General features: G+C 50.2%; 1 protein-coding gene across 1 annotated transcript in view; it reads right to left on the bottom strand.

Moving 5' to 3' along the window:
• The window catches only part of LOC142494330 (regenerating islet-derived protein 4-like), a 57,730-nt gene that overhangs the window by 12,778 nt on the left and 24,856 nt on the right, over positions 1–20,096 (bottom strand). Inside the window, exons 2-3 of the mRNA XM_075598889.1 lie at positions 15,418–15,515; positions 2,374–2,511 (exon numbers count right to left, since the gene is read on the bottom strand). Coding sequence (XP_075455004.1) covers positions 2,374–2,511; positions 15,418–15,515 — 236 coding nt within the window. The remainder of the gene's footprint in view (positions 1–2,373; positions 2,512–15,417; positions 15,516–20,096) is intronic.

Here is a 20,096-nt window from a genome sequence, read left to right as displayed (position 1 = left end):
CACATCACAGAGCCCATTCAATTAAGTGGATAACTTGCGCTAGGAAAGAGCTAGCACTTTAATTTTTGGAGTGCAGCTTGTTACAAATGTACCATGAACATACATATTAGTTCTATATTTGTTGAACATACAGAACCTACATATAAAAATAAACTGTATTCCAATGGTGTTTTAAATGTAAAGACAGGAACCCTGTCCTGTCAGCCCGGCAGTTAATCCATTAACATGCCCATATGTTATGGATGAATGAGCTGAGGGATTTTTCATCTCCGTACTTCAAAGGGCACCCTGCTAAATTGGTGCCTCGGTGTCTAGAGAAGTCCGGAGTTGAAAAGCCTCAGAGACCCTAGGTATTAGGGCGGCCGGGATATTGCCAAGTATCAGATACCGGTGCAAAGTATGGGCGCTTCACACTTGGTAGCAAAACCCCAGACTTGCTGCCGCCAGGTAAGGGTTTGGGCCCGGTATGCTAAGCAGCTTAGGTATCAAGTTAGTGCATGCTCTGAGCAAACCGAGAAGCAACTTCTGCCCTTTTTGTGAGCTACTGGCAAGTCTGGGATAGGTGGGAAAAGTTGGTCCCACGGGAGGATTGGCTGGGTATGTTAGAGATAGGACCCTTAACCCTATAAAAATGCCTGCGGCCCAGTCCCAGTGAGATTCACCTGATTCAACCTAGAAACGTCCAAGTTCCAGTGTCAGTGGTTCTGGAGTGTGAGGGGTTAACTACATCGTAACGAAGATTTGCACCCCTCTTCCAGAATTCGTTTGAGCTGGGGATTCACGAACGAATCCTGTAAGGACTTTACGAAATTATTCCTACCGGCGGAGATATAGGAGTGGCAAGTTGCGCCCCTAGCCCAGGATTGTCGCACGGCTCAATTCGTGCACCCACTTGCATGCGTGCAGGGGTGCCCAGAGACTTTGTTGCCAAGTCATTCGTTCTGTGGACATTTAATTTAGTTTCCCCATCCCAGTAAGTGTTTTATTAAGTGTAATTGTGAAGAATTGTGTTTGTCTTAAAAGGAAATAAATTACAATTTATTTTACCCTCCTTGTTGTGCTCAATCCAGAATCCCGGTATTAATGTGTTAATAAGACTTGGTCTTCCGTGACACACACCCACTGCCTATCCCCCCGCCTCACACACCCACTGGCTATCCCCCCGCCTCACACACCCTCTGCCTATCCTCCCGCCTCACACACCCACTGCCTATCCCCCTGATTTACACACCCTCTGCCTATCCCCCCGACTCATACACCCACTGCCTATCCCCCGACTCATACACCCTCTGCCTATCCCCCCGACTCACACACCCTCTGCCTATCCCCCCGACTTATACACCCACTGCCTATCCCCCGACTCATACACCCACTGCCTATCCCCCCGACTTAAACACCCTCTGTCTATCCCCCCACCTCACACACCTACACACTCAAAACCTATCCCCTGCGTGGGGAGTATCCCTCCCAGCACAGAGGGGACCTATAGGGCTTGGGGGGTGTCCCTCCCAGCATAGATGGGACCTATAAGGTGTGGGGTGTGTCCGTCCCAGGAAATAGGGGACCTATAAGGCGTGGGGTGTGTCCGTCCCAGGAAATAGGGGACCTATAAGGCGTGGGGTGTCTCTCCCATCATAGAGGGGACCTATAGGGTGTGGGATGTGTCCCTCCCAGCATAGTGGGGACCTATATGTATGCCCTGTGGGTTCTGTCTCTCCCTTTTTTTCTGAGACGTATCTTTCATATTTGTATATGTTCAGTCTATGCAATGGTTTCTGACACCATTAACAGAAAACGATTGGTATAGATTAAATTCCAATATTAAAAGCCTTCATATTAGACACTCTCACACTGCATATTAGACGCTCTCACACTGCATATTAGACACTCTCACACTGCATATTAGACGCTCTCACACTGCATATTAGACACTCTCACACTGCATATTAGACGCTCTCACACTGCATATTAGACACTCTCACACTGCATATTAGACGCTCTCACACTGCATATTAGACACTCTCACACTGCATATTAGACACTCACACTGCATATTAGACACTCTCACACTGCATATTAGCCCCTCTCACACTGCATATTAGCCGCTCTGCCGTGTAGGTCACTCATGAAGTCAGTATTTGTGGAATAAAATACTGCTCACTCATTAATAATGTAAATGTAAACATGTGTATTGTTTGACAGTATTTAGCGTTCAGGGCAGGGCCCTGTCTGTGAGAGGGTTAACGTGTGTGATTGATGGATCTATGATATCATGAGATAGGTCCTGAGTGTCTTATGTTAGGTCTCCCACAGCGTCCCTTTTAAATGCATGTGGTGTTCGATCACATGGAAGGTCACTTCCCCTTCACTCACCTTCTCAGGGTCGTGAAGCCCCACCCACACCTTGTTTGAATCCTGATTGGCTGATACATGACTTGCAATGATAGCGGCTTCTGCGTCATCCAAGATGGAGGCCAAATGTGCGCCGTGTCCATAACTGCTACACTCATACTGTGTGAAGAGAATTGGATATTAGTACTCATACTGTGAGAGGGGAGTGGGATACATAGTTACATAGTAGATGAGGTTAAAAAAAGACGTACGTCCATCAAGACCAACCTATGCTAAATTTAGACAACAGATACTTTATTCTATATCTATACTTACTTATTGATCCAGAGGAAGGCAAACAAAAAAACCCAATAAGGGGAAAAATGAATTCCTTCCTGACTCCAAGAATTGGCAATCGGATTAATCCCTGGATCAACATCCTTCCCATGTATACTTATTTGGTCTATCCCTGTATACCTTTCCCATCTAAAAAGATGTCCAACCTTTTTTTGAACAAATCTATTGTATCTGCCATCACAGTCTCCATGGGTAATGAATCCCACATTTTAACTGCCCTTACTGTAAAGAACCCTTTCCTTTGTTGCTGGTGAAATTTCCTTTCCTCCAACCTTAAGGGATGGCCCCGAGTCCTTTGTATTGCCCATGGGATGAATAGTTCTTTGGAAAGCTCCTTGTATTGTCCCTGAATATATTTGTATATAGTTATCATATCCCCTCTTAGACGCCTCTTTTCTAATGTAAATAAATCTAATTTAGCTAGCCTCTCCTCATAAGTTAGATTGTCCATCCCCTTTATTAATTTGGTGGCTCTTCTCTGCACTCTCTCTAGTTCCATAATGTCTTTTCTTAGGAGTGGTGCCCAAAATTGTACTCCGTATTCAAGGGATCATACACCTACACCAACGAGCCAGATATTATTACTCATACTGTGCGAGGGGAGTGGGATATTATTACTCATACTGTGCGAGGGCAGAGGGATATTATTACTCATACTGCGAGGGGAGTGGGATATTATTACTCATACTGCGAGGGGAGTGGGATATTATTACTCATACTGTGAGAAGAGAGTGGGATATTGTTACTCATACTGTGAGGGAAGTGGGATATCACTGTCACGGGAGACCAGAACTTTTACACCAAAACCACCGGGATCACCAGACAGGACAACGTTGTTGAATAAAATTAGGTTTATTCTGGCACGCCAGCAGACACAACAAAGAAGCACAAAACACGATACAATACCAACTGGGGGCCTGGGGAGGAGACTCAAGCCTCGCTAGGTGCAGGGGCCTGGGGAGTAGTCTCTAGCCTCGCTGGGTGCAGGGGCCTGGGGAGTAGTCTCTAGCCTCGCTAGGTGCAGGGGCCTGGGGAGGAGACTCTAGCCTCGCTGGGTGCAGGGGCCTGGGGAGGAGACGCTAGCCTCGCTAGGTGTAGGGGCCTGGGGAGGAAACTCTAGCCTCGCTGGGTGCAGGGGCCTGGGGAGCAGACTCTAGCCTCGCTAGGTGCAGGGGCCTGGGGAGTTGTCTCTAGCCTCGCTAGGTGCAGGGGCCTGGGGAGTTGTCTCTAGGCTCGCTAGGTGCAGGGGCCTGCTTCAAGAAGGCTTGCCCTGTGTCAGGAATCGGCGTTCTCCTCGCTTCCCACACAAAGCACTCCCTCTCCGCAAGGAGTCCCTGGACACACAAAACAATCCTGCCTTACCGGCCTCCACGGCTCCTCGCCCCTGCCGCCGTCGCGGGATCGCTCCCCTTGGCGATTCCTCTGCTCAGCGCCGGGCGCGCCCACGCCCTCCTACACGCACGCCTAAACGCACGCCAGCCTCAGACGTTATGTGCATGCAGTCTCAGCTTACAGAGCATACGCCTAACAGAGCACTTTTAACCACTGCTTCTGCAGTGAGGCGTCGCCCCCAAGCATCACACAGTTCAATGCAAATCAATGATTACACTCAGCTGGGCTGTAACACCTCTCTCCTATCAGGGAGGACTCCTTGCAGTCCTCCAGGCCTGCCCCCTTTTCCCATTGGCCTGCCCAGCCTTATTATGCCTGTGTTTCCCATCACTCATCGCTCGACATAGTTCTGGATGGAAGCATTTGACTATTCTCTCAGTGACTCATCAGGTTTTGACGCGGATTGGACGACTACCCCCTCTGGCTCTCGACTTTGGCTCTACCTGGACTTTGTGACTTCTGGCATCCCTGATCTTGGCAATGGCAATAACTACTCCTCCTCTACTACCGGTACCGGCAAGTATTGTCTTCACTACTATACATGGCCTGGCAACAATAACACCACACTCCGGACACGCTCCCTTTGCTGCGGGTGCGTGTATCCCTACGTCCCACCTCAGCACAGGGGACGGGTCTGGTCTGCGGGCAGCACCGGCGTAACATTATGTCGAGCCCACAAGACGCAGACCAGACCGAACTACAGCAGTTTCTCTCTAATCTGCTTCAGCATAACCAGGCCATGGCGGATCAAATTGTGGGGTACCGACCGCAACCCCGCCAGATGTAAGCCCCCACTCCGCAAGCGCAGTTAGCAGCTCAGATGTAAGGATTCCTCCCCCCAAGCCTTATGCAGGTGAACCGCAAGATTGTAGGGGTTTCCTAAACCAGTGTGAGGTGCAGTTTGAAATGGCCCCCCATCTCTACAATACTGATCGCAAGAAGGTAGCCTACATTTATAACCTCCTCACTGGCAGCGCCCTGGCTTGGGCTTCCCCGGTTTGGGAGCGACGTTCTGACCTTACCCAAGATTACCCAGCATTTAAAGCCGAGTTTCAACGGGTATTCGATTCCCCCGCTCGTCGGGAGATGGCATCTGTTTCTCTCCTCCAGATCACGCAGGGACGGCGAACGATGACGCAGTATGCTGAGGAATTCCGGACTCTAGCAGCCGAGACTAACTGGGGACGAGGCTCTCGTCTCCGTATTCTGGCAAGGCCTGGCAGATCCCATCAAGGACGAACTTTCTCGCCAATCCAGGCCGGATCAACTGGAGGTCCTGATTGATTTGGCCGTCCGAGTGGATCAACGCATCCAGGTACACTGGCGACACAGTTTATTACACTGCGGCCAGATCCGCAAGCCGGGAGATTTCCCGGCTTGCTAGTGGCCGCCCCTCGGCGTGCCGCGCGTCATAGACGCGCGGTCACGCGTCTTCGGGAGCGTGCGCCCCCTGCACGCGCGTCCAGGGGCTCCCCGAGGGAGCCCTGGTGTCCCGCGATCGCGGGACAGCGGCAGGGGGTTCCGGGGGACCCGGCGGACCCGGCAGCGGTAGGGAGAGCGCCCCGATCGGAGGGCGCTCTTCCGCTGCTTCGGCGCGCGCCCGTCACTCTCGGGCGCGCGCCAGGCTACTGCTGCGGCACAGAACGGGCAAATGCTCGAATAAACTGTGCCGCAGCAGTACGCCGCTCAGAGCGTCAGCGCACTCGTTTCCATAACTTTCAAGTTCCGTTCTCCAGTACTCTCAGCAACACTCCTGCTCCCTCAAGAGCTACCACACCTCTTCGTCCTGCACTGGAGTTGCCAGAGCCAATGCAATTGGGGGTACAACGCATCCACACACCGATACGGCAGTTCCGCCACGCCGGGGGATTGTGTTTCTACTGCAGATCCATGGAACATCTGGTGCGGGAGTGTCCACTGCGTCCGGGACGGGAACACCCAGTGAGTACAGAGGGGCTCTCTCTGGGTGTAATGTCTCCACGTCCCCTTTCTAAAGGTGAACTCCCTAAGAAACTTACATTTCCAGTCTCCCTTTCAGGCGATAAGTTCAAGACTTCTACCGCCGCTTTCATTGACTCAGGAGCTGGAGGAAACTTTGTGGATCTTGAATTCGCCAGGTTAAACCGCATACCACTCGTGAGAAAGAAGGTTCCCATCGCACTCATCGGTATCGATGGACGTCCTCTTACCCCGGCCCACATCTCCTTAGAGACGGCTCCCTTGCTTCTGTCCTCACATCTGCAAAAGGAGATCTTAGTTCTCGATGCCATTCACGCTCCTGGGATACCCATCACCCTTGGTCTTCCTTGGCTACAGCTTAACAATCCTCTCATTGACTGGACTTCCTCTGCCCCCATTACCTGGAGGCCGAGGTCAGGCGAGACTCATCAACTGCTGGCCAATACCTCTGTTCCCGAAGTTATTCTACCTTCCGTTTACCATCAATTCCGGGACGTTTTCAATAAGGTACAGTCAGACCTCTTGCCGCCACACAGGACTTACGATTGTCCGATCGATCTAGTTCCAGGTTACTCCCTACCCAAGTCCAAGACCTACCCCTTGTCGTTACCAGAATCTCACGCTATGGATGAATATATCCAGGAGAATCTCAAGAAAGGCTTTATTCGTCACTCCAATTCCCCAGCAGGGGCTAGGTTTTTCTTCGTCAAGAAAAAGGACGGGTCGTTGAGGCCTTGCATCGACTACAGGGGTTTAAACCACATCACTATTAAAAATCGTTACCCCCTTCCCCTTATTACCGAACTGTTCGATAAATTACAAGGGGCCAAGATTTTTTCCAAGTTGGATTTACGTGGTGCCTATAACCTGGTGCGCATCAGGAAGGGGGATGAATGGAAGACGGCCTTCAACACGCGTAGTGGACACTACGAATATCTAGTAATGCCTTTCGGCTTATGTAATGCTCCCGCTGTCTTCCAGGATTTCATCAATGACGTCTTTCGTAAGGTACTCAATATTTTTGTTATTGTATACTTGGATGATATCCTGATTTTTTCCAAAGATCTCCAGGACCATATACGCCACACCTCCTACGTCCTTTCCCGTCTCCGTGAACACCATTTGTACGCCAAACTGGAGAAGTGCACCTTTCATACGACCTCTACTCCGTTCCTGGGGTATATCATTTCCGATGAGGGATTTATGATGGACTCCGGTAAACTTCAAGCAGTCACTGAATGGCCAAGACCCAACTCTCTCAAAGCCATACAACGTTTTTTAGGGTTCGCTAATTACTATCGTAAGTTTATACGGAGTTTTTCCACCATTGTGGCACCCCTCACTGCGCTCACCAAAAAAGGAGCTGATCCTTCTGCTTGGTCACCCGAGGCCATCGCCGCCTTCGAGACACTCAAGAAAGCCTTTATATCCGCACCTATTCTCCGTCATCCCAACATCGAACTTCCCTTCGTCCTGGAGTTCGACGCTTCTGATTGCGGCGCTGGTGCCGTTCTTTCCCAGAGACCCACGCCCCAAGATAAATTACATCCCTGTGCATATTTTTCTAAGAAATTCTCGTCTGCCGAGAGGAACTATGACGTGGGTAACAGGGAACTTCTGGCCGTGAAGATGGCTCTTCAAGAGTGGAGACACCTGCTGGAGGGGTCAAAAGAGCCGTTTACTATTCTCACGGACCACAAGAACCTTCTTTACATAGAGAACGCTCAACGCCTTGGTCCACGACAGGCTCGTTGGGCTCTTTTTTTTTCTCGATTCGATTTTCACCCGTCCTATATTCCCGGGACCAAGAACGTAAAGGCAGACACACTCTCCCGTATACATTCTTCTGAAGAGAGGCAAGAGGAATCGTTGGAGACTATCCTTCCACATGAGAGGATTCTCGCCACGTCTGCTTTCAAGAATCTTGACAAGATTTTGCACTCCCAGAGACGCATTCCCAAGGACTTGGTCGTTCCCGACAACAAACTCTTTGTACCATCCAAATTTGTTCCAGAGGTCCTGTCTTGGGGTCACTCCTCTAAATCTGCAGGCGATCCAGGTTTTAAGAAGACTACTGATCTCATTCGTCGGAATTTCTGGTGGCCAAGGATGTCTCAAGATATTCTGGAGTTTACCCGCGCATGCCCCACGTGCGCTCAAAGCAAGACTCTCCGTCAAAAGCCTCAGGGTTTTCTGTTACCCCTTCCAGTTCCCGACCGGCCCTGGTCCCACATTTCTATGGACTTCATCGTGGAGTTGCCCAGGTCCAGAGGAATGAACACTATCTTGGTGGTCGTGGACAGGTTCTCAAAGATGTCCCATTTCATTCCACTTAAAGGATTACCCACCTCCCCCGCCCTTGCTGATATCTTTACGGAGCAGATTTTCCGGATTCATGGGATCCCTTCGTCCATTGTGTCGGACAGAGGTTCTCAGTTCGTATCAAAGTTTTGGAGAGCTTTCACGAAGAGATTGGGCATCTCTTCTTCCTTCTCTTCTGCCTATCATCCTCAGTCCAATGGACAAATGGAGAGAATCAATCAATCCCTGGAGAAGTACCTGAGATGTTTTATATCCGATTTCCAGGATGATTGGGCTCAACTCCTCTTTTGGGCAGAGTATGCCGTCAATTCTGCAAAAAACGAGTCCACCCGGGAGTCACCCTTCTTTATAAATTATGGGTTCCACCCTCCCTGTCTTCCCATCCCCAACATTCCTTCTGGAGTACCAGCCGTAGATGAACGCATTTCTTCCCTCCAAACCGCATGGTCCAGGATTCAGTCTACCCTTCTCAACTCCTCCCGCAGATCGAAACTACAGGCCGATCGTCGTCGTCGTCGTTCGGCGCCCAGTTACAAACTAGGGGATTTGGTATAGCTCTCCTCTAGGAATATCCACCTCAAGGTACCATCTTCTAAACTGGCACCTAAGTTCCTGGGACCCTTCCCTATTTGTGAACAAATCAATCCTGTGGCATTCCGGCTCCAACTACCACCCAGTATGAAGATTCCCAATGTCTTTCATGTGTCCCTCTTAAAACCATTTATCTCCAGTCACTTCTTTCCGGATCAAACTCGTAAACCGGATCCCATTACGGTACATAATAACGAGGAATACGAAGTTCACTCTCTTTTGGATTCTCGCCTATCCCCGGCCCTTCTTAAGTCCTTCAGGAAGAAGTTTCCAGAGAAACCGTTCTTGGACCGTCCTGAGGCCGTTCCTGAAGAGGGGGGTACTGTCAGGAATCAGCGTTCTCCTCGCTTCCCACACAGAGCACTCCCTCCCCGCAGGGAGCCCCATGACCCACAAAACAATCCTGCCTTACCGGCCTCCACGGCTCCTCGCCCCTGCCGCCGTCGCGGGATCACTCCCCTCGGCGATTCCTCTGGTCAGCGCCGGGCGCGCGCACGCCCTCCTACTACGCACGCCTACACGCACGCCAGCCTCAGACGTTATGTGCATGCAGTCTCAGCTTACAGAGCACACGCCTAACAGAGCACTTTTAACCACTGCTCCTGCAGTGAGGCGTCGCCCCCAAGCATCACACAGTTCCATGCAAATCAATGATTACACTCAGCTGGGCTGTAACACCTCTCTCCTATCAGGGAGGACTCCTTGCAGTCCTCCAGGCCTGCCCCCTTTTCCCATTGGCCTGCCCAGCTTTATTATGCCTGTGCTTCCCATCACTCGTCGCTCGACATAGTTCTGTATGGAAGCATTTGACTATTCTCTCAGTGACTCCTCAGGTTTTGACGCGGATTGGACGACTACCCCCTCTGGCTCTCGACTTTGGCTCTACCTGGACTTTGTGACTTCTGGCATCCCTGATCTTGGCAACGGCAATAACTACTCCTCCTCTACTACCGGTACCGGCAAGTATTGTCTTCCTTACTATACCTGGCCTGGCAACATTAACACCACACTCCGGACGCGCTCCCTTTGCTGCGGGTGCATGTATCCCTACGTCCCACCTCAGCACAGGGGACGGGTCTGGTCTGCGGGCAGCACCGGCGTAACACCCTGTCCACTTCTCGTCCTCTGATATCTTTCTCCAGCTGGTCACTGTAAAGATCAAAACTCCTTTACAGAATATCTCTCAGTCTCTGAGATGGTCCTCTGAGGGAATCTCCACACTCCTTCCCAGAGTGTCTCTCAGTCTCTCAGGTGCTCTCTGAAGGTAGATCTGATTCTCTGATCAGCAGCACCCCTTATATAGCTCTCTGTGGCTATCCGTTGCATGGGAGGGGGCTGCTGGACAATCAGAGCATGGATTTGGTTGGTGCCACAGCAGCCAGAGGGCGTGCTAAGAACCCATCCCCATCCCTGATTGTTTACTATATCTCACTTACCAAATGTCTGTAACACCTCCACGCTCCCAACCATTGTCTCAATAAACATTTACAGTATCTGCAGGAACCTCAGCTGATTAAATCAGAGTCCCCTCCATACAAATGTACACATTATCCAATTAACACTTTACAGGGCTGACTCCCAAATCACATCACAGTGCTAACACATAGATCACAAACACTGAGTGTCAGCTCTTGAACGCAGGGATTGTCTATGCATTGCAAATAATTATGCGACAATAAAGAATGTATGTGTTTTTACCGTTCCAGGAGTGCCAGCACGCAAGCAAGCAGAGATCACTGGGCTATGAGTTTCAAGGGTTTTTTTGCAGAGAAAGTGTTGTCCGAATGTGCCTAGCTAGTCGGGGTCCAGAGTTGCTGGATAGCCCAAAAAATGTACCTGTGAATCATGTCGGATTCCCGGATACATTGAGACACATTGCTCCGGCAAAATCTTCCCTTGAAAACGCTTGCGCGACTCACCGCTAGGATTCCCTTCTTCAGCACAGACAAGAAAGGTAAATTGGGCATTGGGGTTTGAGGTATCCCTGGAACAGTAAAGGGGTCCCTAGGTTAAGGGGGGGGTGCCCAGGTCACCCAGAACCCAGTATAGGCGTTCTGGGGGTGCTCCAACCATAAATAAGGTTGTGAGGAGTTTTAAAGTCTAAGTCTGGTTAAAGTGTGTGGGGAATATGGCTAGTAGGAATATAGGACTCCGGTGATCAACCAGCTGGTGGCCTCTCAGATGTGGCACCGGCTGAGCGCCCTGAGTCTGACCCCTGAGTTTATCACCAAGATCCAGAGGAAGTATGCTGGACTTTCTCTGGATGGGAAAGCATTGAGTCTCTGCGGGTGTTATGTGCCTCCCTCTGGGAGAGGGCAGGCAGGGAGTGGTGTGTGTGCGCTCCAGGTGCACACATTCCTCCTCCAATACCTGCAGAAATACCTGTATGCAGACCCTTCTCCGCAGTGGTGCCAGCTGGCTTACAGCTTCCTTCGCCAGCTGCGCAATATGGGGTATGACCGGCAATTGTTTCTCAGCAAGCCTGAGGGGTTTGGGAGAGACCTCTCAGTGTTGCCGGCATACTACCAGGAAACCCTCAAGGCCTGGAGCAAGGTCTCCGTGTCGAGGCAAGGAGTGGCTGTTGGGGAGGACCTCTTGACCGAACCCCTGCTGTATAATCTAGCAGGAAGACCCGAGTCGGGGATCTCCTGGACTAGGAGCGGTCGGAATGGGTGGAGCCCGAGGTGATAATTGGCCTCATGGGCTACATCACCCAACGAATTCCATGCCGTTTGCTCCAGGAGATCAAGGACACCATGTCCCCAGACTCGCGCACCATGTCCACCTTCCGACGCCCTGCCTCTGGCTTTTTGCGTGGGCCCAAAACCCTGCCAACCCCCTCAGACTCTTCCTGTCTCCAGCCTAAGCAGGCTGGGGGCCATATCTTCGGCCAGCTTCTGCGCAAGGCCGAGGAGATGGCTGTACTCTCTCATGCTCCATAAAGTGCACTACCTCGTCGCCCGCCCAGATACCATCTGGAGGCGGTACTACCAACAAACGAGGGCAAGAGGCTCCGATAACACAGCACCCCCTCCATGGGGGAGTTAGTTCCCTGAGCTGGAGAATCCTCCATGGTGCACTGAGCACGGGAGAGTACCTTGCCCACTTCACGGACTCCCCATCCACATGCCCATTTTGTGGCACAAGGGAATCCATGTTCCATATTTATTTTAGTTGTGCCAAACTGCAGCCCCTCTTGTCATTCTTGAGGGGCCTCCTCCTGCAGTTCTGGTTGCACTTCTCCCTGAACCTATTTATATTTGGGCGCCCAGTATCCCGGAACACCAGGGACCTCCTCGTCAACCTGCTCCTGGCATTAGCCAAACTGGCTATTTATAAGTCCAGGAAGCAGCGTTTGGCTGGGGAGGTATCCCTCACCTGCCAGGCCTTATTTCGGGTGCAGTTGCACTTCCGTATCCGAGCAGAGTACACCCATGCTGTGGCCACTGGGCAGTAAGCTGCGTTCACTTCCCAGTGGGCCTTAAGCGGGGTGCTCTGCTCGGTATCCCCCCAATGGTTTTTCTTTTAAACTTCACATCCTCCTTTAGTGCACTTTATTTTCAGCTACAGGTGCACTTACATACTGGTTTTTGTTATATATTTGTTTTGAACCTTTTCTTATCTGGTTGGTCCTAAATGACCAACTAGATGCTGTATTCACTGATTGGCTGGCTTTGCCAGCCAATCAGTTACAGTGGCGGCGCCGCTGAGTCTAAAGCGGCTGGAGCCGCAAGCCGCGTGAAGACGAGGGGTTTTTTTTTCCTCGGCGTGCTGCGCGTCACCGATGCGCGGTCACGCTTCATTGGGTGCATGCGCGCATGCCCGAGCCCTGGTTACAGGAGATGCGTGGGACGGCGGTGGGGGGCCCGGGGGACCCGGAGAGGGGAGGGGAGAGGCACTGATCGGAGGACCGATCTCCGAGGCTCCAGCTGGCGCGCGGGAAAATTCAGCGCCAGCCCAAAATCTGCCGCGGCACAAACCGGGTGAGTATTAGACTCAGCTCGGCCGCGACAGTATAAGGTTTCAAAATATATAGCTAGTATAGACAAGAAAACCACAGTTACTTTATCAATTTCTATGCAGCACCCCTACTTTAGAAATGTGTATTACGTCATGCTATCCATGCTTTCCTTTCCATGCTTTCCTTTCCATGCGTTCCATGCTATCCATGCTATCCATGCTATCCATGCTATCCATGCTATCCATGCTATCCATGCTATCCATGCTATCCATGCTATCCATGCTATCCATGCTATCCATGCTATCCATGCTATCCATGCTATCCATGCTATCCATGCTATCCATGCTATCCATGCTATCCATGCTTTCCATGCTTTCCATGCTTTCCATGCTTAAGTGTTGTTGTGTCTGTTTATGTCAGCCAGTTGCAATTATGTCTGTATAAATTGTTTAACTGTGTTGCACTAAATATTTCTTTTTTCATTGCATGTTCCACTTCCACTGCATCAAGTCATATCTGAATACGCCAAGATACAGAGACTGTTGATTTCCTTGGAACTGGAACTATTTCTACTGGATATCCAGGATTCCATTATTTTTGGACTCATTAGGCGCCGGTATCTCTTTTGTTTATAGGGTGTATAAATATACGGTTATTTGCTTTTCTGATAGAGAGCTCCTGTACGCTTCTCTTCCTGTGTGCACTTGTAAGTATGAATAAACTCATTTGTTATTTCAACCTGTGTTTGAATAATTTTCAGCTGTCACAGTGGTCTCCTGTGACAGATTAGTGCCCTGCTGGACGTGGACCATGGAGTGGGCAAGGAATCCCACCATGCTGGAGGACTGTACCAGCCAGAGAGGCTCCGTCCTACCCCGATAACCTCAACTTTTTTCAGGCTCAGCAAGCCACCGGAGATGGTGATTGTCCTGGAGCCTTCATCTTGAGTGGGGAGGTGTGACGGGAGGGGGTAACCATGCTCTATAATAAAGGTCAATCCCGTTTTGTTTACCCCTGTCCTGTGTATAAGGGTCCAAGAGAGTTAGCTCTTGGGCCCAGTAACATTGTATTACTGGATTATACTGTTTGTAATAAAACCATTTTTTGTGTTTTATCCGGCTCGGCTCTGATTGGTTGCTTGGGAAAGTTCCAACGCGCTGATTGGCTGTCCGCTCTGCTTCTATTTTGTGAATGAAGCAGAGAATACTAAAAGATGCCCTGAGCCAATGAGATCGTGAGTTCCCCTTGAGTCTGAGCTGAAAGTGTGCGGACGGGCTTCTCAAAGGTGCTCTGTTTGTAATAGCAAAGCAACTGGCTTCGATTTCAAGCCTGAAAGCCGCCCGCCAGAGACTAAGTCTGGCATTTTGTGCCCAAGTTCTCAGAATCGAACGCAGCAGTGGCACACCTGGGATTTTATGCCGATTTGAGTTCCAGGAGATTTGGCCTAACTCGTGGTCAGGAGAGACCAAGTTCTCAGAAGGGAACATTGCGGTGAATTTTATGCCGATTTTGGTTCCAGGGAATTCCGGGCTAAGTCCCGGTCAGGGTAAACCTCATCTACTGAGTTCTCTGCACCTAGGAAAGTCTAGCTTGCGACCCCAGTCCCACAGTAAGTGTGTCTTTTTGTCTGTATTTTGCGTTCCATTGTGTGCAAACGAATTTATGCCGAATAGATTACAATATATTTCATTACCTTATTTTGCTCAATGAATGATCCTGGTAAAAAGGTGTAAATAACCTGGTCTCCCGTGACAGGCGCTATATAAATAAAATATATACTGCTGCGGCCGAGTTTATTCGAGCATTTGCCCGTTCTCGGCCGCAGCAGTTACCTGGCGCGCGACGGAGGGTGCCGGGCGCGCGCCGAAGCAGCGGAGGAGAGGCCCGCCGATCGCGGCTTCCCCCTCTCCTCTCCGGGTCCCCCGGAACCCGCTGCCGCCGTCCCCCACATCGCGGGACACCAGGGCTCCCTCGGGGAGCCCTTGACGCGCGTGCAGGGGGCGCAGGCACCCAATGACGCGTGACCGCGCATCGGTGACGTGCGGCACGCCGAGGGGATGCCACTTGCAAGCCGGGAAATCTCCCGGCTTGCGGAACTGGCCACACTTCAATAAAGTGTGTCGCCAGTGTACATACATACTCACTCTCTCATCAGCCCAGGATGCTCTCACTCTCACATACATTCTCCTCGGGACTCACCTCCGCATCGGCCCAGGACGCTCACATTCTCACTCACTTCCACTCTTACTCGCACTCACTCTCTCCCCGGACTCACCTCCGCATCGGCCCAGGTCGCTCACATTCTCACTCACTTCCACTCGTACTCGCACTCACTCTCTCCCCGGGACTCACCTCCGCATCGGCCCAGGACGCTCACATTCTCACTCACTTCTACTCTTACTCGCACTCACTCTCTCCCCGGACTCACCTCCGCATCGGCCCAGGTCGCTCATATTCTCACTCACTTCCACTCTTACTCGCACTCACTCTCTCCCCGGACTCACCTCCGCATCGGCCCAGGTCGCTGGGCTCTTACTGACTCCATAGCAATGAGATCTGTAGAAGAACCAGCCTGGGGGGCAGGAGGAGCGGACAGAGGCAGCTGGGAGGGGGAGAGGGGTGTTAGACAACTATACACAGGGCTGTCACACTGAGTAGCACACACACAAAAATACACAAGTGGCACATAGAGGGCCACCAAGAGATTTCCCAGGGCCTAGGACTAGAGTTTTGACTGCCCCCCCCCCTCCCTGTCGGCAGCCTTGTGAGACCCCACTTTCACACCTCCTCGTGAGCCCCCTCTATTTTCCCTTCTCCCTATGTTTTTCTCAATCTTCCCCTTCTCTTCCTCACTCTCTCTCTCTGTCAAGGTCGCCTAGACCTCCTGCCTAGCCATAGTTCTTCTTTGTCCACCGGGGGTGCTGCTGCCTTCTGTGTGCTCTAGGGTTCCTCTGTCTGTCTGTCCTGTTGTTGCTCCTGTCTCTGTCCTTTATAGCTTCTGCTTCCTTGCCTTTGTTTTGAGTCAGACTCCTATGCACATGCCTCGGTCTCTGATCCTGATCTGTTCCTGTACCAGTCCTGTATTTAATTCTGTTCATAGTAAAGACCCTTGCTGGTAATCTGGCTTGTCCCTGTTTGTTCCCTGGTCTCAGTCCCTGCTCCCCGGTCTCAGTCCCTGCTCCCCGGTCTCAGTCCCTGCTCCCCGGTCTCAGTCCCTGCTCCCAGACCTGTCCCTGCTACCCTGTCCTGTTCCAGTCTCCTCGTTGCCGACCTCTGCTTGCTACCTGACCTGGCTATCTGCCGCCTGCCTCTGACCTCTGCTTGTGACCCCTACTACGCTCCTGCTGTTCCAGCCACCGAGATGCTACCCGCCAGAGGAGTCTCCCATGACAGAAAACAAAGGCCACTTCTGCATCTCGCTGGAACAGATTCTCTGCCTTCCTGCTTCAGCAGACCCCATTCGCTTGGCAGAAGATAAGTACTTTTTTTGTTTTTTAGAAATCCCAGTTGGGACCCTGAAGGGTTTGTTGCTGCAAAGGTTTCTGCAGGGTTTTTTTTGTGCCACTTTCTCCCTGAGAAGAATTCCCTTTTACAAAAACAAAACAAAACAAAAAAAAAAAGCCCTCCCTGCAGTACCTGTTTTCGCCATTTTTGGACTTTCATTACCTGGCCAAGGATTGTCTCTGCATTGTGGGTGGGCCACTGCAGATTTTCATACTCACATTTCTATTTAAGACGGTTACCTTGACTTACTGCTTACCTGGTTGGACCACTGCTGTTCACAGGGTTCCCATTTCAAAAGAAAAGAGTGCTTCCATTATTTTGTTACTGCATGCTGTGATTTTTCCTGCAAACTGTAGTTCTTCCTATGATTGGTTCTAAGGTTTCAGGTTTACCTGCAAGTTCCCCTGAAGTTTGTTTCTTTGCAACCTATGATATCCCTACGCCCTATATCTAAAGTTTCAGATTTAACTGCAGGTTTCTCTGTCTGATATCCCTATGTCTGATGTCAAAAGTTTTGAATCTAACTGCAAGTTTTTCTGTTGTAGTTTCTTGCTGTCTATGATATTTCTATGCCTGATTTCTAAAGTATCAGATTTAACTGCAGGTTCCTCTATATGATATCCCTACGCCTGATGTGTAAAGATTCATATTTAACCGCCGGTTTTCTCTGTTTATATGATATCCCTACGCCTGATGTCTAAAGTTTCAGATATAACTACAGGTTTTTCTGTCTATGTTTTTTCCTTGCATTTATGATACCTCTGTGACTTATGCTAAGGTCTCAAAAGAGTCAGCTCTCCTATCTTCTGTCTCTCTGTGTCTAATATTCCTGTTGTTCATTCGAATGCTTCTGCTTTAAAAACACATTTTCGCTTTATTGGTTTCTTGGGAAGTTTGGTTTCCCTACAGTATGTCCGAAGTTATGGCTCCCACTCTGAAAACAGTCTTGAGCAGTAAATGTGAACACAGTACCACTGATTCTTCAGAACTTCTCAAAGCAAGGAAGAAGAAGAAAAAGAAGGGAGGTACAGGTATTACTGTGGAAGTTGCAGAAGGAATTAAGGATGAACCTTTAACCTCAGAGTCTGTATTGGATGAAAGAGATATGCTGCATCTTAAGGCAACTCACAGACTTATCCCAAGAATAGTGGAAGAAAAGAAAGATGTATTTAAACAAGGAAAAGATGCCCTAACTCAGACACTTCAATCTGCACGAAAAGAGATTGTCTTCATGGACGTTTAGATAAAGCGCAAGAAGCCAAGGCTGCACTCCAGAGCTGTCTATCCTCAGCAATTGTTAAGTGTGTTCTCCAGGAAAAAGAAAAGCACCAGTTGGAGAGTGACCTGGATGTCATGTCAGGTGAGCTGGAGAGGGCATATGCTGATGCTGCTGAGGATCAGCGCCTCGCTTCTAAAAGTAACGAATTCCTGGAAATCTCTATGAAGGAAATTGACAGGCTTAATACAGAGCTTACAATGGAGGCGGCGCTCGTCCGTTGGATCTTCAATGTCTCTCAGATTTTCTTTTCTCCCGCAGCTCCTCCACTCTCCGGTGATCAGCCGGGACAACAGTCATCAGAAATTAAAAAAGAAACAGTTGGAGCGCAGAGAGAAGGGGAGGGAGTATTAAACAAAAGTTCACTTTATTGTGCACTGTACAATTAAAAACTTACACTCAATATTAGCTGTGTGCCCGATGAGGATCCTAGGTCCGACCACCGCTCTTGCCGTCACCACCCCTGCCTCAACCTTCTCTTCTTGCCTAGGATCACCGCGGATCAACGCTGAGTTCTAAAACCGGAACTCAGCCCGATGCTGGATGGTGGGCGGGCTCTCTCACGAAATTACACTGCCAAGCAATGTAGGGAGGCTGATGTGCAGGGAGAACTAACCAGACACCTCAAACAGGCTGGTAACACACTTGGAGATAACGTGTGTACCTAAACCCCTAAGTAGTCCCTCAACGCGTTTCACGCTCACTAGCGCTTCGTCAGGAGGTGTCACGGTAGCTTGTGACAGGCTGTAATTTACACCAAAAATATATATAAATATATATACCTGGGTTTGAACTGGGACGAGACTTAGATATTATAAAATATAATTTATTCCTTGATAAAGGTGAACACACAAAAAATGTACAAATAACAGCAAAATATAGACACTTACTTAAAAGATGAAAATAATGAAAACAGTCCCCGCTGGACTGGCAGTTTCATATAGCACTCTCCATCATGCCAAGACATTGCATGGTATTTCTTCTCAGCAATCAGGTAGCAATTCAGGTGATATCAGGTTACCATATCAGCAAACGAAAACGAATGAAGACTTTGCATGAAGACATTTGCATGACCATGAAGACTAACAAAGGATATATGGGGAACAGCAGTTTATATACCCTTTGTCCCTCTATCCTTAACCTTAAATACCTGTGATTGGCTTTCAATTATCTCCAGCCAATCTTTGATGGGAGAACACATTTTAGTACAGGCCCTCCTGCAAGCTGGCCCATGCGCAGTAGAACTCTGGGGTCTCCTTTCTGAGGCCCCACATAGGCAAAGGGAATGCCAGCCAGTTTACCCATCTGGCTCTCTAGCAAGATAACCTTCGTTGGAAGGTGATAACTGGGACACTTGGAGACTGCTCTGGTTTGAGCCTCCTCTGCCCTTAAATCATCAGGGAGGGTGACAAGACCCTTTGCACAACACTTAAATCCCAGACATTGGGGCGCTTCTGGGGGCCATCTGCTATCCTGGTAGGCAAAGGAATTTCCTCTGGAACTTTGTCCATACCTGGGGTCACAGTATTAAACATAAAACATAAACGTATTACACAAAGAGCTATAATCATTAAAGAACTATTAACCCTTGTGCTCCCGGATGGATTCTAGTGTGTGTATGATGCAGACACTGAGGTTACAATGACACAGGGGAAACAGGGAAATACACATTTACAGGTTATGACAGGGGTTAACTCACATTTCTGGACCTCAGCCCATTTAATCCCTTGTATCCCTGGTGAGGTTAGAAGGTGGCCAATTGGGGTTTAACCCCTTTAATCCCGGGCCAAATCTTCTCCATCGTCACACCTCCCCTGCTCAATGGGGCCCTGGTGCCCCAGTCGCCTCCCCCAGGCACTGGGGTACCACTGGCGCCCTTGACGCACTCAACACGTCCTGCGGGTTTGGCATGTCAAAATTGTCCTCCGGCATTTTCCAGTACATTGTCCTGGTCACAGTGGATTGTAAAGTCCAGATCCTGCGGCGCAGGGCTCCACTGTGGCTGCCGGGCATTCTACTTTGCCTCCCTCTGCCCCCCACCCAGTGCCTGGTGAACCAAGTCCATGGTGAAGGGGCCCCTTTGCAGACTATGCTGCACATTGCCCAGAGACTGGCATATCTCTGCACCAACAGGAGACCAGCTATCCAGCACAGACCGTCGCTTCCCTTTCAACCAAGTCTGGGAAAGGGTTATGTTACTATTCTGTAGGGACCCTACCTGCCCTGGCTCTGTGCCACCCTGTAGCTGCTCCGCTATACTCCTGACTCTCCTCCCTGGCTGCCTATCTACCCACAGCCCCTCCTCTGGGAACCCTGGGGAATCTGTCAGGGGGGTCACTCCTGGCCCGTCAGAGCAAGGGACTTTCTGCCTACCCAGCCCCTCCCTAGCTTCTGCCAGCTGCC

Source organism: Ascaphus truei, chromosome 5, assembly GCF_040206685.1.
Source record: "Ascaphus truei isolate aAscTru1 chromosome 5, aAscTru1.hap1, whole genome shotgun sequence".
Taxonomy (NCBI): Eukaryota; Metazoa; Chordata; class Amphibia; order Anura; family Ascaphidae; genus Ascaphus; species Ascaphus truei.
The sequence above is the reverse complement of the archived record's forward strand: the minus strand, read 5'-3'. Positions and strand labels throughout refer to the sequence as shown.